The 10,681-nt window shown below is 42.1% G+C and overlaps 3 protein-coding genes across 7 annotated transcripts; 2 read left to right on the top strand and 1 right to left on the bottom strand.

Moving 5' to 3' along the window:
- The first annotated feature begins 99 nt into the window (after positions 1 to 99).
- LOC117895002 (ras-related protein Rab-40C) lies at positions 100 to 4,738 on the top strand. 5 transcript variants are annotated; one of them, XM_034802728.1, is made up of 5 exons: positions 100 to 382; positions 1,501 to 1,637; positions 1,701 to 1,924; positions 1,995 to 2,217; positions 3,876 to 4,738. In XM_034802728.1, the coding sequence occupies exons 2-5, from the start codon at positions 1,505 to 1,507 to the stop codon at positions 4,022 to 4,024; spliced, it is 729 nt and encodes a 242-aa protein (XP_034658619.1). In that variant the 5' UTR covers positions 100 to 382; positions 1,501 to 1,504; the 3' UTR covers positions 4,025 to 4,738. The 5 variants fall into 5 exon arrangements, with proteins under 5 accessions (XP_034658619.1, XP_034658285.1, XP_034658448.1 ...); XM_034802394.1 differs by having other exon boundaries at positions 102 to 382; positions 3,862 to 4,738; XM_034802557.1 differs by having other exon boundaries at positions 113 to 225; positions 3,862 to 4,738.
- A 2,487-nt stretch (positions 4,739 to 7,225) lies between these two features.
- LOC117903742 (glycine-rich protein DOT1) lies at positions 7,226 to 8,549 on the top strand. The gene is made up of 2 exons (XM_034816112.1): positions 7,226 to 7,306; positions 7,427 to 8,549. Exons 1-2 carry the CDS (start codon positions 7,301 to 7,303, stop codon positions 8,387 to 8,389), a joined length of 969 nt encoding a protein of 322 aa, XP_034672003.1. The 5' UTR covers positions 7,226 to 7,300; the 3' UTR covers positions 8,390 to 8,549.
- Positions 8,550 to 8,638: 89 nt separating this feature from the next.
- Positions 8,639 to 9,790, bottom strand: LOC117903744. The gene has a single exon (XM_034816128.1). The coding sequence runs from the start codon at positions 9,616 to 9,618 to the stop codon at positions 8,977 to 8,979; it is 642 nt and encodes a 213-aa protein (XP_034672019.1). The 5' UTR covers positions 9,619 to 9,790; the 3' UTR covers positions 8,639 to 8,976.
- Positions 9,791 to 10,681: the final 891 nt, after the last annotated feature.

Below are 10,681 nucleotides of genomic sequence, written 5' to 3'. Positions count from 1 at the left end.
CCGCCGACTTATCGATAAAATACACCGCATGACCCTAAAAATATCTCAAAATATACCTTCTCATTTAAGTGTTGTGAAAAAATACCATTAGAGATGCGATATCACGAGCTGCCATGTGGAAAAATAAATTTATTTTAATTTGTGGAAATTAAATAAAATGTTTAGCCTTAAGCATATTTTAATAGTAATGCAATACAAGTGATAAACTCAGCAAAAAGCGAACAAGTAGGCGGAAAAAGTTAATGGATTGATGGATTTGATAGCTATACGTTGAAAGCGAAGCAAATTTGCAAAAATAACAGCGGACGTGTGGACTAGGCGAAGCTAACTGCTCTCATCTCTATTTAAAATTCCAAAAATGAAATTGCGTTCATTCTAAATGGTAAAAGGTTGATTCTATGAAAAATCGAAAACCAAAACGAAACTACAAACCTTTGGGGAACTTATTTAAATATCGGAACGAACAGCAGCAGGAAAAGAAATCAAAATAAGGCATACACCACGAAACACACGCAAAGTTAAGCCCCCGCGCGAGCAAAGCATGTGAATTACAAAATCAAAATGCAGAAAATGCAACTGCTGCAGGCGCTATATAATAAACTAAATAATTGATAACATATTGGTTTAATAAAGGTTAGTGTTTCAAGTGTTTGCGCGCGTGTCTAATTGTGTGCGTTTCGTTGTGTTGCAAAACAAAAACACACCCAAACCCCTCTGGGTAGGTTACAACTTATTTAATTCAAAATAATGAATTATTTACATACATATACAGATATGTACATACTTTCCATATATTATGTATTTGCAAATGCACTGCGGCACTTGTCTATCACGTTTCTCGCGCCGCCGTGGGTGCCCCGCCTGGCTGCGTGTGAGTGAGTGAGATGGATGAGTCACTTAACGGCAAAGTAAAAGCAACAGCCAACACTGGGATAAGGATAGAGAGAGGGCTGTAGGCCATTGTCGTTTCGCTGTAATATTTATACGAACGATATGATTTGTGGTATACAGGTAGATAAGTGTGTTTATCCTTATTTCGATGTTGAGGTTCGTGTGTTTGAAATTGTTTCTGCCCCAGCCCATCTTTAAATGTGCACCCCATATCTTTGCAATTATGAATGTCATGGATTTCTCTGGGCCTCTAGCTCTTAACTACATATGTATGTATGTACATCCATAAGTACAATGTGCCCCTACACTCTTCAAGTGCCGAGAATAGAAATACCCGTAGCATATTGCCGGCTCGACTTTGGCACCTTGAACTCGAAACTGTTGTGGTTTATACCGGTTAGCCCGGTTACCTAAAGAACCAGAACTTTGAGTATTGACCAACAGTTTTTCGATGTGAATTAAATTATATATAGCAACGAGGAGGAGGGAGGAATCATTTCCGGCCGAGTTAGGTATATTTTGTCTAATAATTAAATCAGAATCAAACGGGGCTGGATCCGAAGCAAGGGTTTTTCAACCTTTAATCTCCGTCGCTGTTTTATGTTTCAGACACATGGGAACCATGACAAAAGACTACGACTATTTGCTGAAAGTTCTTCTGGTGGGCGACAGCGATGTGGGGAAGCACGAGATACTTTCGAACCTGGAGGATCCTTTCCCCGAAAGTCCCTTCTGCAGCGGTAATGGTGAGTGGGTCAGAATATTAAACCGGATAAATCATCCAAACATCGTATTTTCTAATCCAATAGATTGCACCTCTCACATCCTCCAAACGGTAGCATACAAGACAACTACAATACTATTGGAGGGTAAGCGGGTGAAGCTCCAGCTGTGGGACACATCCGGCCAGGGACGATTCTGTACAATCATCCGCTCTTATTCACGCGGTGCTCAAGGTATTATACTAGTATACGATATAACCAACAAATGGAGCTTTGATGGGATCGATCGTTGGCTTAAAGAGGTCGACGAGGTTAGTATTCATTATATCCCATTTCACAATACACAGAACTAAGCATAATCCTTCTCTTCGGAAACTCCAGCACGCTCCGGGCATACCCAAGGTGTTGGTGGGAAATCGCCTGCATCTGGCTTTCAAGCGGCAGGTGGCCGCCAAACAGGCCGAAACCTATGCCAGCCGCAACAACATGTCCTGCTTCGAGATATCGCCGCTTTGCGATTTTAATATACGCGAATCCTTCTGTGAGCTGGCGCGGATGGCGCTGCATCGCAACGGCATGGAGCACATTTGGCGCAGCAATAAAGGTAAACTTGAAACTCATCCATTCTTCTGCACGCAGTGCGTTTTTTTAAACCAAACGAGAAGGGACGTGTGAGACGCTTCTTACGCGTCACAACTTTTATACCCGGCACTCAGTCCGACATCTGTACCTTAGCGGTTTCTTGTAAAATTTTACATTTTTTCTTCAGCTGTCATCTACATCTACAACTCTTCTCACGCCAACACGCTCCTTCCGCACAAATACAATACACCCTATTTACTCTTCGAGTACCGGGTATAATAAGAGCAGACCAGCACTTAGGAGCCACTAAGCCAACCCAGAGCGTGATTAACTTGATTATAATCAGTGTGAAGAATTATCTGAAAAAATCTAGCGTGTCGTAATATCTTCCAATATGTAATACCAAAATGTCGCTGCGAGCGAATAAGGTCATACTACAAGCTTTCCTATAATGTTCAAGAAGAGCAGTGATTGAATAATTCTCTGAAATTAAGACTCCAGTGTTAATCGAGTTAGCTCGAACTCATGTACAAATATCGATTAAAGTTAGATTAATCTGAAACATGGAATAATGCAATCTTCGCCACTTACGAAATATTCGATTGAGGAAAAAAAGTTGTACCTATGAAGAAGCATAGATGATAGCATGCATGCATTTTATTCTGATAGCGCTCAAACACAAACCACCAACGCTGAAATTTCCTCTGTTAATAGTGACTATTCAGGCACTATTCGGTGCCGCTAGTAATTTAATATGATAATCTTGAATGAGGCATAGAGCTACAGTTATGTGAAAAATAATAAGGATAGTTGGCCTTAGTTAAGAAAATGCTCCTGAAAATATACATTTTACAGAGGTGATCTTAACTTTTAATTTTTTTTTTTTTAAGCCGTGTTTCAATTTTATTTAAGATCTGTCTTTCGCAGAAAATTATTAAATTTCCTCTTCGGGTACTTGGCAATCTTAAACTTTTCATAGTGATTAATATTTGCACTCCATTAAGTAAAAGTAGAAAAGCCTAGTGTAACGGTAAACAAAAAATACAATTTCTTTTCAATCTTACATAGGCTTTGGGCTATGCAACATTTATTTTTCGTCAAAATTGAGTTATTCTAAAAGTTGTTTGCTTCCAAACTATTGATAGTATTAAGTTTAAGTAGTTTTAGTTATAAAACCATCCAAACAGCTAAGTTCAGACATTAGGGATAGGAATTAGGGATAGGGAGGACGAGCGTAGCAGAATATATATACTTTATGTGGTCGGAAACGTTTCCTTTTGTGCGTTACATGCATCCACGCATGTTTACTCTTCGAGTACCGTGTATAATTTCGACCAACTAAAAATTCCTGAAAATATACATTTTAAAGAGCAATGGCTGAAGTAAGGCCAACTGTGCTTATTATTTACAGGACTGTACATTAGTTCTACGAATAGCGAATAGTTTTGAATTCTGCTACAAAAAGCTAATGGATTACCTGTCCCTCGAAGTTGCAAGCTATTAGACCACATTTAGTGTCAGGTTTTAAATTTTAAATTCTCGGACACCTGAATTACGTTTGCAATTGTCTGTTAATTGAAAAAACGCACTGACAGAGGTGTACATGTGTCCACATGTTATTCCATATATGTACAATGTATCTCATAAAGTTTTTTATTCCTTACAGTTCTCACACTGCAAGAGCTGTGCTGCCGGACGATAGTGCGGAGGACGAGCGTGTACGCGATCGATTCGCTGCCCCTGCCGCCCTCGGTGAAGTCCACGCTCAAGTCATACGCTTTGACCACGTCGCAGTGCTACAATTCGCTGACGCAGAGCTCGAAAAGTAAGAACCGCTGCAAGACGCCGACGAGTAGCAGTCGAAACAGCTGTGCGATCGCGTGATCGCTGCCTTGTAGGTCGCTGCTGCAGGCCAACGGCCCACGCGAGCTGCCTACAACATCTGACTACAACAGCCCCCCTTCGTCAACCGACATTAACTATAATTCAACTATAATACTGTACTCTAGGCTACCACACACCACACATACACCCCACGCACATGAAATCCTCTCCGTAACTCGATTAACATTATTTTGTTTGTTTCCATCGAGATTGATATACCATTACTATGTATTTATTGTCACCCGAAAACAAAGTTTACTTTTTACACAGTAAAATTTAAATTTTAGTTATTTGTAATGCCATACCCATACCCCCTGTACCCTCCAATCCCTTGCATTATTCTACTGTTGTTAATATTATTATGTTTGTATAATTATAATATATAAAATGCTGAAAACTCGGAACAGCCACCACAACACCCACATCATCCAAACCCACACACCGAACTTATCCGAAATGAAAGTGAAAGTGATCAGACCATTTCTCGGTGTATACATTATTGAATCAAACTACTTTATGAATTTTTTTTTTGTTCGGTTACTATCGCTTTAAACATATTTTCAGAGATGAATGTATGCGGGGTAGAATCCCGCGGGAGGACGCACACTCACACGAAAGGCGAATTGATAAAGATAAATCATAATGAACCACGAAACAAACACATTATCTTGTATCGTTTTATTTCGCTTGTTTCCCCTATGCACGTCATGTACGCTCTGTCTCCTTCTAGTTGCTGTCTGCCATCCCTTTCCTTTTGGAGCGGGAGCGAATAAAAGAAACGTTTCAGATTAGAAAGTGCTTAACCATGTATTCTGACATATAATTCCAGTAAAATTGCTTGGAGTTCCTGTACTCATAAATTTAAAAATTAATGGGGATGAAAATATATTTGTTATTTGTAAACTCAGTTAAACTTAGTTTTGAAATTCCCTTTATGATGGGGTATCATGTAGCATTTATTCTGTTAGAAATCGTTTCAATTATACTAGAATTACAAAAGAGATCCTGTAATTTCGATAGCGTTTATGCTGATGGAGTTTACATATACATTTATCATTATAGTATGATAATTTCACAGATATATTGAACAATTACTTCAAATTTTTGCTAGGAAAAGTATTTTTTAATTTAACAACATTATAAAGAACTCGACACAGAAGAGGATTTTATTAATACAAATCATAAAATACAAAAAAGAGGGAATACACATATATTTTTAGCTTGGTGGTCGAAACAGCCACAAGTTTTCCAAACTTCAAGGTGAGCAAATCCCTTAAGAAAACTTAAACACAAATTGGCTAACAAAATCAATGGGTCCCTTTCCTCCAATGCACTATGTGTACATTTTTGGCATTAATGTTATCTTTTTTGGGTTTAATATTTGAATGAGACTGTAATTTCCTGATTTCTGAATATCAAGATAAAATAACAATTGTTTTAGAAATATAGTTTTGGAAACATTGAACAGCTTGAACTTTAGCTCGACACGAAAGATTATGTATGTATGTATGTATATAAAAGTGTAAATATGGAATTATCGGCTCATGGTATGTTAATTAATTGTTAATAGTTACATATATGTTGTTATTGAAATATCCAATGTTTTTTTCGTGTGTATTTTTAGCTTTATACTCACAAATGTACACATGTGTGTACATGTGTTCTGTGGAATATTACTTTTGTACAGCACACCATATCATCAAGGTTCAAGTTACATGTTATTAACCAATTAATATAAAATCAAGTTTTGCCTATTTTCAGAAATTATTACATTTTGCAGATGCTTAAGAGTTCAGTTGAGCAGTGCTCCTGAAGGTCTGGAGAAAAACCAATCAAGCAGACGCAATGAAATGTTATACTTTAGAAAGTATTCTCGAAAACTGTCTAACTGAAGACGAAACTATTACAATTTTAAAGAAAAGGAATTAATAGTTTCGAACTTCTTTCATTTTAAGCAACTGTTTCGGGGTTTTCGGATGTGGTTAATAACCCGAATGCAGAGCCAATTCTGCGTTCTTAAAATATTTAAAAGATTCGGTTTGCTTCGGTTCGATTGGGATCGATTGAGATTTTGCGACTTCATCTCATACTATATTTCTCTTCTGTTTTTCGTTGTGTATCCATTGCTGTTTTACACAACTCCACCAGTGGCCTATCACATGAGTATTCGGAGCACCATTTAGGAAAAAAGCTATCCAAAATACTTTAAAGCGCAACTTGAAAAAAAATTATGGTGAAACTTGTTGCATAGATATTTACTTTACTGATTAGCTTTTTATAAAATTGAATTTCCTTAATTTTTTTGGCAAAATAAAAAATACATTTTGAAATGACAAAAAGTGGCAAAAGTAGGTCAGAGATAACAAGGCATATTTGCTTGAACACTTTGAGGATCGCAGAATTGTTGGAGTTAGAGCTGAACTGAAGCTGAAAAAAATATCAATAATTTAACGCTTTTAAAAAGGTATACTAAGAGTATAATTACAGTCATAGCTTAAAAGATGGAAAAGTTCAGATAATCAGAAATAATTCAGAAATCATCATCACTCCTACAACTCTTTACCCTCCATGAGACGCGCTCATCTTCGGGATTTGGAGAGGCTTGGCTGGGACCAAAACTCACCTGACACGCACTGACCTTTTCCTCTCGTTCACGGTCCGAAACTGCAAATCTGGCGGGTGCCGGACCGAGGGTCGATGGGCCGAGGTCTGGTTCGATGGCAACACTATCATTAGTTCGTTCCGAGCTCTGATGCCCATTCGTTCATGCTTGACGGATCAATATGTATATTCGTTGGTTGTGGCCTAATTATGGAAATGCGCTTGCCTTTTGGGTTGAACTCATTTGCATTTCCCACTGGTTACTGGTTTGCTGTCGAAACTTCCTCTAATCCGTATACCCAATATGCTCCGGAGGAGTCCGAAGAGAGCGGGCTTGGTGCGGGGGATGCCCGTGAAAATTACGAAATCAAGACGAGCCACCAAACGCTGCAAACGAAAGCCCGAGATGAAGATGAAGATGGAAAATCATCGGCTGATCGTCTCATAACCGTCTGCTCTGCCACCCCTTCGATCTCTGCGGCCACCGAGCGATCGACCGGTCAAGCTGATATCTGTATAAAAGCCATCGACTGCAGGGAGTTGGTCATCAGTTAACTCAACGCTTTCCTCGGCTTCGTGAAGTTCAGTTTTCGTCCCCCCAAAGCAAGAAACTTCCAGCAATGAAGGTAAGGCCCCCAGTCCTCACCATCCAAGGAGCCCATGGACGGGTGTCCGAGTGATGGCAACACTAATATCTCGGCAATACCTCATCGCAACATGTTCCTCCTCTCCGTTTCGTCTCGCAGATCTTCGTGTGTATCCTGGCTGCTTTGGTCGCCACCAGCGCGGCTGGCTTTATTGGAGGCGGCTCCGGCGGTGGCCGTGGTGGAGGCTACAGCTATGGCGTTGGCGGTGGTGGCCATCAGGAGGTGAAGACCATCAAGGTCATCCACCAGGAGGGCGGCGGCTACTCAGGCGGTGGACATGGCGGCGGCTATTCCGGCGGCCATCAGGAGGTGAAGACCATCAAGGTCATCCACCAAGAGAGCGGCGGACATGGACATGGCGGCGGCTACTCCGGAGGACATGGCGGCGGCTACTCCGGCGGACATGAGGAGATCAAGACCGTCAAAGTCATCCATGAGGAGGGCCATGACCTGGGCGGCGGTGGAGGGTATGCCGGCTTACACGATCACGGCTACGGCGGACATGGACATGGACATGAGGAAGTGAAAACCATCAAGGTTATCCATCAGGAGGGCGGCACACATGGACACGGCGGTCATTACTCCGGCGGACACCAGGAGTTGAAGACTGTTAAGGTCATTCACCAGGAGGCGGGTGGTCACGGCGGTTTCTCCGGCGGGCATGGCGGTGGCTATTTCGGAGGACACGGTGGTGGCTACTCTGGTGGACACCAGGAGATCAAGACTGTGAAGGTGATCCATGAAGAAGGCCACGTTCTCGGTGGCGGCGGTGGCTATTCCGGCGGACTTGACCACGGATATGGCGGACATGGACATGGAAACGGACACGAGGAGGTAAAGACCATACAGGTGATCCACGAAGAAGGCGGTCATAGCCATAATCATGGCCACTCCCACGGAGGTTTTGCTGGCGGTCACGAGGAGATTAAGACCATCCAGGTGATCCACGAAGAAGGCCACCCACAAGGACACGGTGCGGCTCCTTTGAGCAACGAGTACCTGCCACCTGTGTTGTCGGAACCCCAGCCCGGCTACCTGCCCCCATCCGGTGGCTGGAAATAAATCTCTCCCCCGGGCAATTGTTATGTGCTTGTCCCCAGATTCCCCTTCCCTACTCCCTCCCGCACCACTCTGTTAAGTAGCTTTAGACATTTTTTTCTTCACATTTGCTATTTTTTTTTACTGTTTTACGAATATTCATTGTACCTCTCACTTTAGTTGTAAGCCGTTCCCATGAGGAAAAAATAAATCATCTGTAACTTATAATGATTCTGATTTTTGATTCTGATATAAGTATTAGATTCACTCTTTATTCGACTTCCTTCATACGCTCGGCACTTTCGAATCGTTTCAGTTTCAGTTTCAGTTTTAGTTTCACTTTCAACTCCACCAATCGACCAAAATTACCATAATCAAAGCCAAATTAGCGGTAGCTCAACGACCAGTTCATAGATTGGTTTATCGCAGTGAATTTTTGTATATGTGTTTATTTTTGAATCTTAAAGGTTGTTGTTGTATATTGTATCTGTCTGAATGCTTGTATGAGTTTCTGCTTTGGGTGATTCAGTGTGAAACATCTATGAATGGAATAAATTGATTTGTGTGTGCACTCTGGTGGCTTCATTTGGGGCTCGATCTAGATCCGAGCCTTACTTGTGGGGCCAATCGTGCCGTCTTCGCTTGGCCGTGTCTTGCTCGAGGCGATTCCCGCTGCTGCCGCTGCCTCGTAGATACTGGTAAAGGGGCAAAGGTCGTGGCGAGGAAGAGGTGACCCCAAGGGGCGCTCTTCTGGCTGTCATTGGTCGCCACTTAGATGGCAACCAAGGCGAGTCATAGGGGGATGGATCCTCCAGCGGGGGATTGCCTGGAATGATTGCTTTATGAGTCCCAGGAAGATTGCCCTGGTCACTGAGCTGCTGCTGCTCGTTGTGGACCCTCAGATTGAGCAGCAGCTCGCCATCGTCGTCGATTAGATTGTACATATGTGTGCCGGGATGCTGGTGCTTGCTTCCCATGGGATGGACCCGTTCCAGGCGCACTTGCTGTGGCTTCTTGGGCTTGGGTTGCGACTTGCCTTTAGGCCGGTGGCCGATGAAGCGCGAGCCGCGATCCATGCCCTGAAGCTGCCTAAGAATACCCAGCGGCAGCAGTAAATCTGATTCGAAAGGCATGAAACCGCTGGCCCTCACTTTAATGACGTTTCTCAGCAGCGGCTGTTGCGGGTGGCTGTAACCGTAGACACTGACCAGACCCAAAAGGCTCACGAGGCTCAATGCGCTGACAATTTGCATTTTTTAACAGTTGCGAGTATCTTCCTTCTCTTTTTATTATGGGTCAAGTCCTGCAGTCCACTATTTGGTACACTCAGAAAAGTCACAGCACAAAAACAAAACAAAAGAATCACCAATATTTGCTGAGGGATTCTGGCAGGGATTATGGAGAGCCAGAGGAGCTCGCTCTAGGCCCGTGCTGCACCAACTGACCAGCGACACGCCGACTGACGAGGCAGCCAAGCCGAGCTGAGTCAGATAGAGCGGAGCACTGTGCACTGCGCTCATAAAAACGAATTAATTAGAGAAAATACCGTTTTCCACACACTGCCGCACTGTGGGTCAAAATAGCTGAAAATCCGGTGCTAACAGAGTTACCACATTTGTGATTCATTTAAAAAATCATTAAAATATATGGTTAGATATTCTTGCAGTCAAATACATCAAATTCGATTTTAATTTTAATACTTTCAATCGGAAAATTCTTATGATTTATGTATTTACAGCCGCCACCTTTCCTATATATTACTCTTATTGGGGAATTTCCTTCCCATTCTTTTATAATTCTTTCATTTGAAGTTCTAGCCATTCCAGTTTCAACCCACTGTCCTTTAACATGACCAACACTTTGAATTGAAAATAAAAACATAACTGGCCGCGAGCTATGTTGTTTATTGTTTGGGGGCTTGTTGTTTGACGGCCAGCAGCTGAAAGAGCAGAGCCGACCAGAGTCGAATCTTCCGTCTATTTTTGTACCTCTAGTATTTCCCGCTGTACAACACATGGACGGAATTTTTAAATGTCGTACTAGAATGTATGTATGTACATATGTACATATGTATATATGTATGTGCTGGCTTATATTTGATTTATGGCAGGGTTAACAAGAATTATTCTTTGAATGGTTGCTGGTGCTGCCTTCTGGCTGCCATCAAACTGGTTCACAAGCCATTAAAGTCGCCATTAAAACCCGACCCATCCACTCTCACTGCGGCCTGGAATAGTGGCCTAAGCAAGGCCCAACAGACACACAGGCCTGCGGCTCATTAGCATTGAAACAAAGACCGATGTCCGCCCCAACGTA

Source organism: Drosophila subobscura, chromosome A (genome assembly GCF_008121235.1).
Source record: "Drosophila subobscura isolate 14011-0131.10 chromosome A, UCBerk_Dsub_1.0, whole genome shotgun sequence".
NCBI classification, from domain to species: domain Eukaryota; kingdom Metazoa; phylum Arthropoda; class Insecta; order Diptera; family Drosophilidae; genus Drosophila; species Drosophila subobscura.
This window is presented reverse-complemented; position numbering and strand designations above follow the sequence as displayed.

Coding starts and splice junctions, on each gene's coding strand:
- LOC117895002 (XM_034802394.1), top strand. CDS start 1,505: ATGGGAACCATGACAAAAGACTACGACTATTTGCTGAAAGTTCTTCTG. Junction 1,638..1,700: donor TCCCTTCTGCAGCGGTAATG/GTGAGTGGGTCA, acceptor CTAATCCAATAG/ATTGCACCTCTCACATCCTC. Junction 1,925..1,994: donor GGCTTAAAGAGGTCGACGAG/GTTAGTATTCAT, acceptor CGGAAACTCCAG/CACGCTCCGGGCATACCCAA.
- LOC117903744 (XM_034816128.1), bottom strand. CDS start 9,618: ATGCAAATTGTCAGCGCATTGAGCCTCGTGAGCCTTTTGGGTCTGGTC.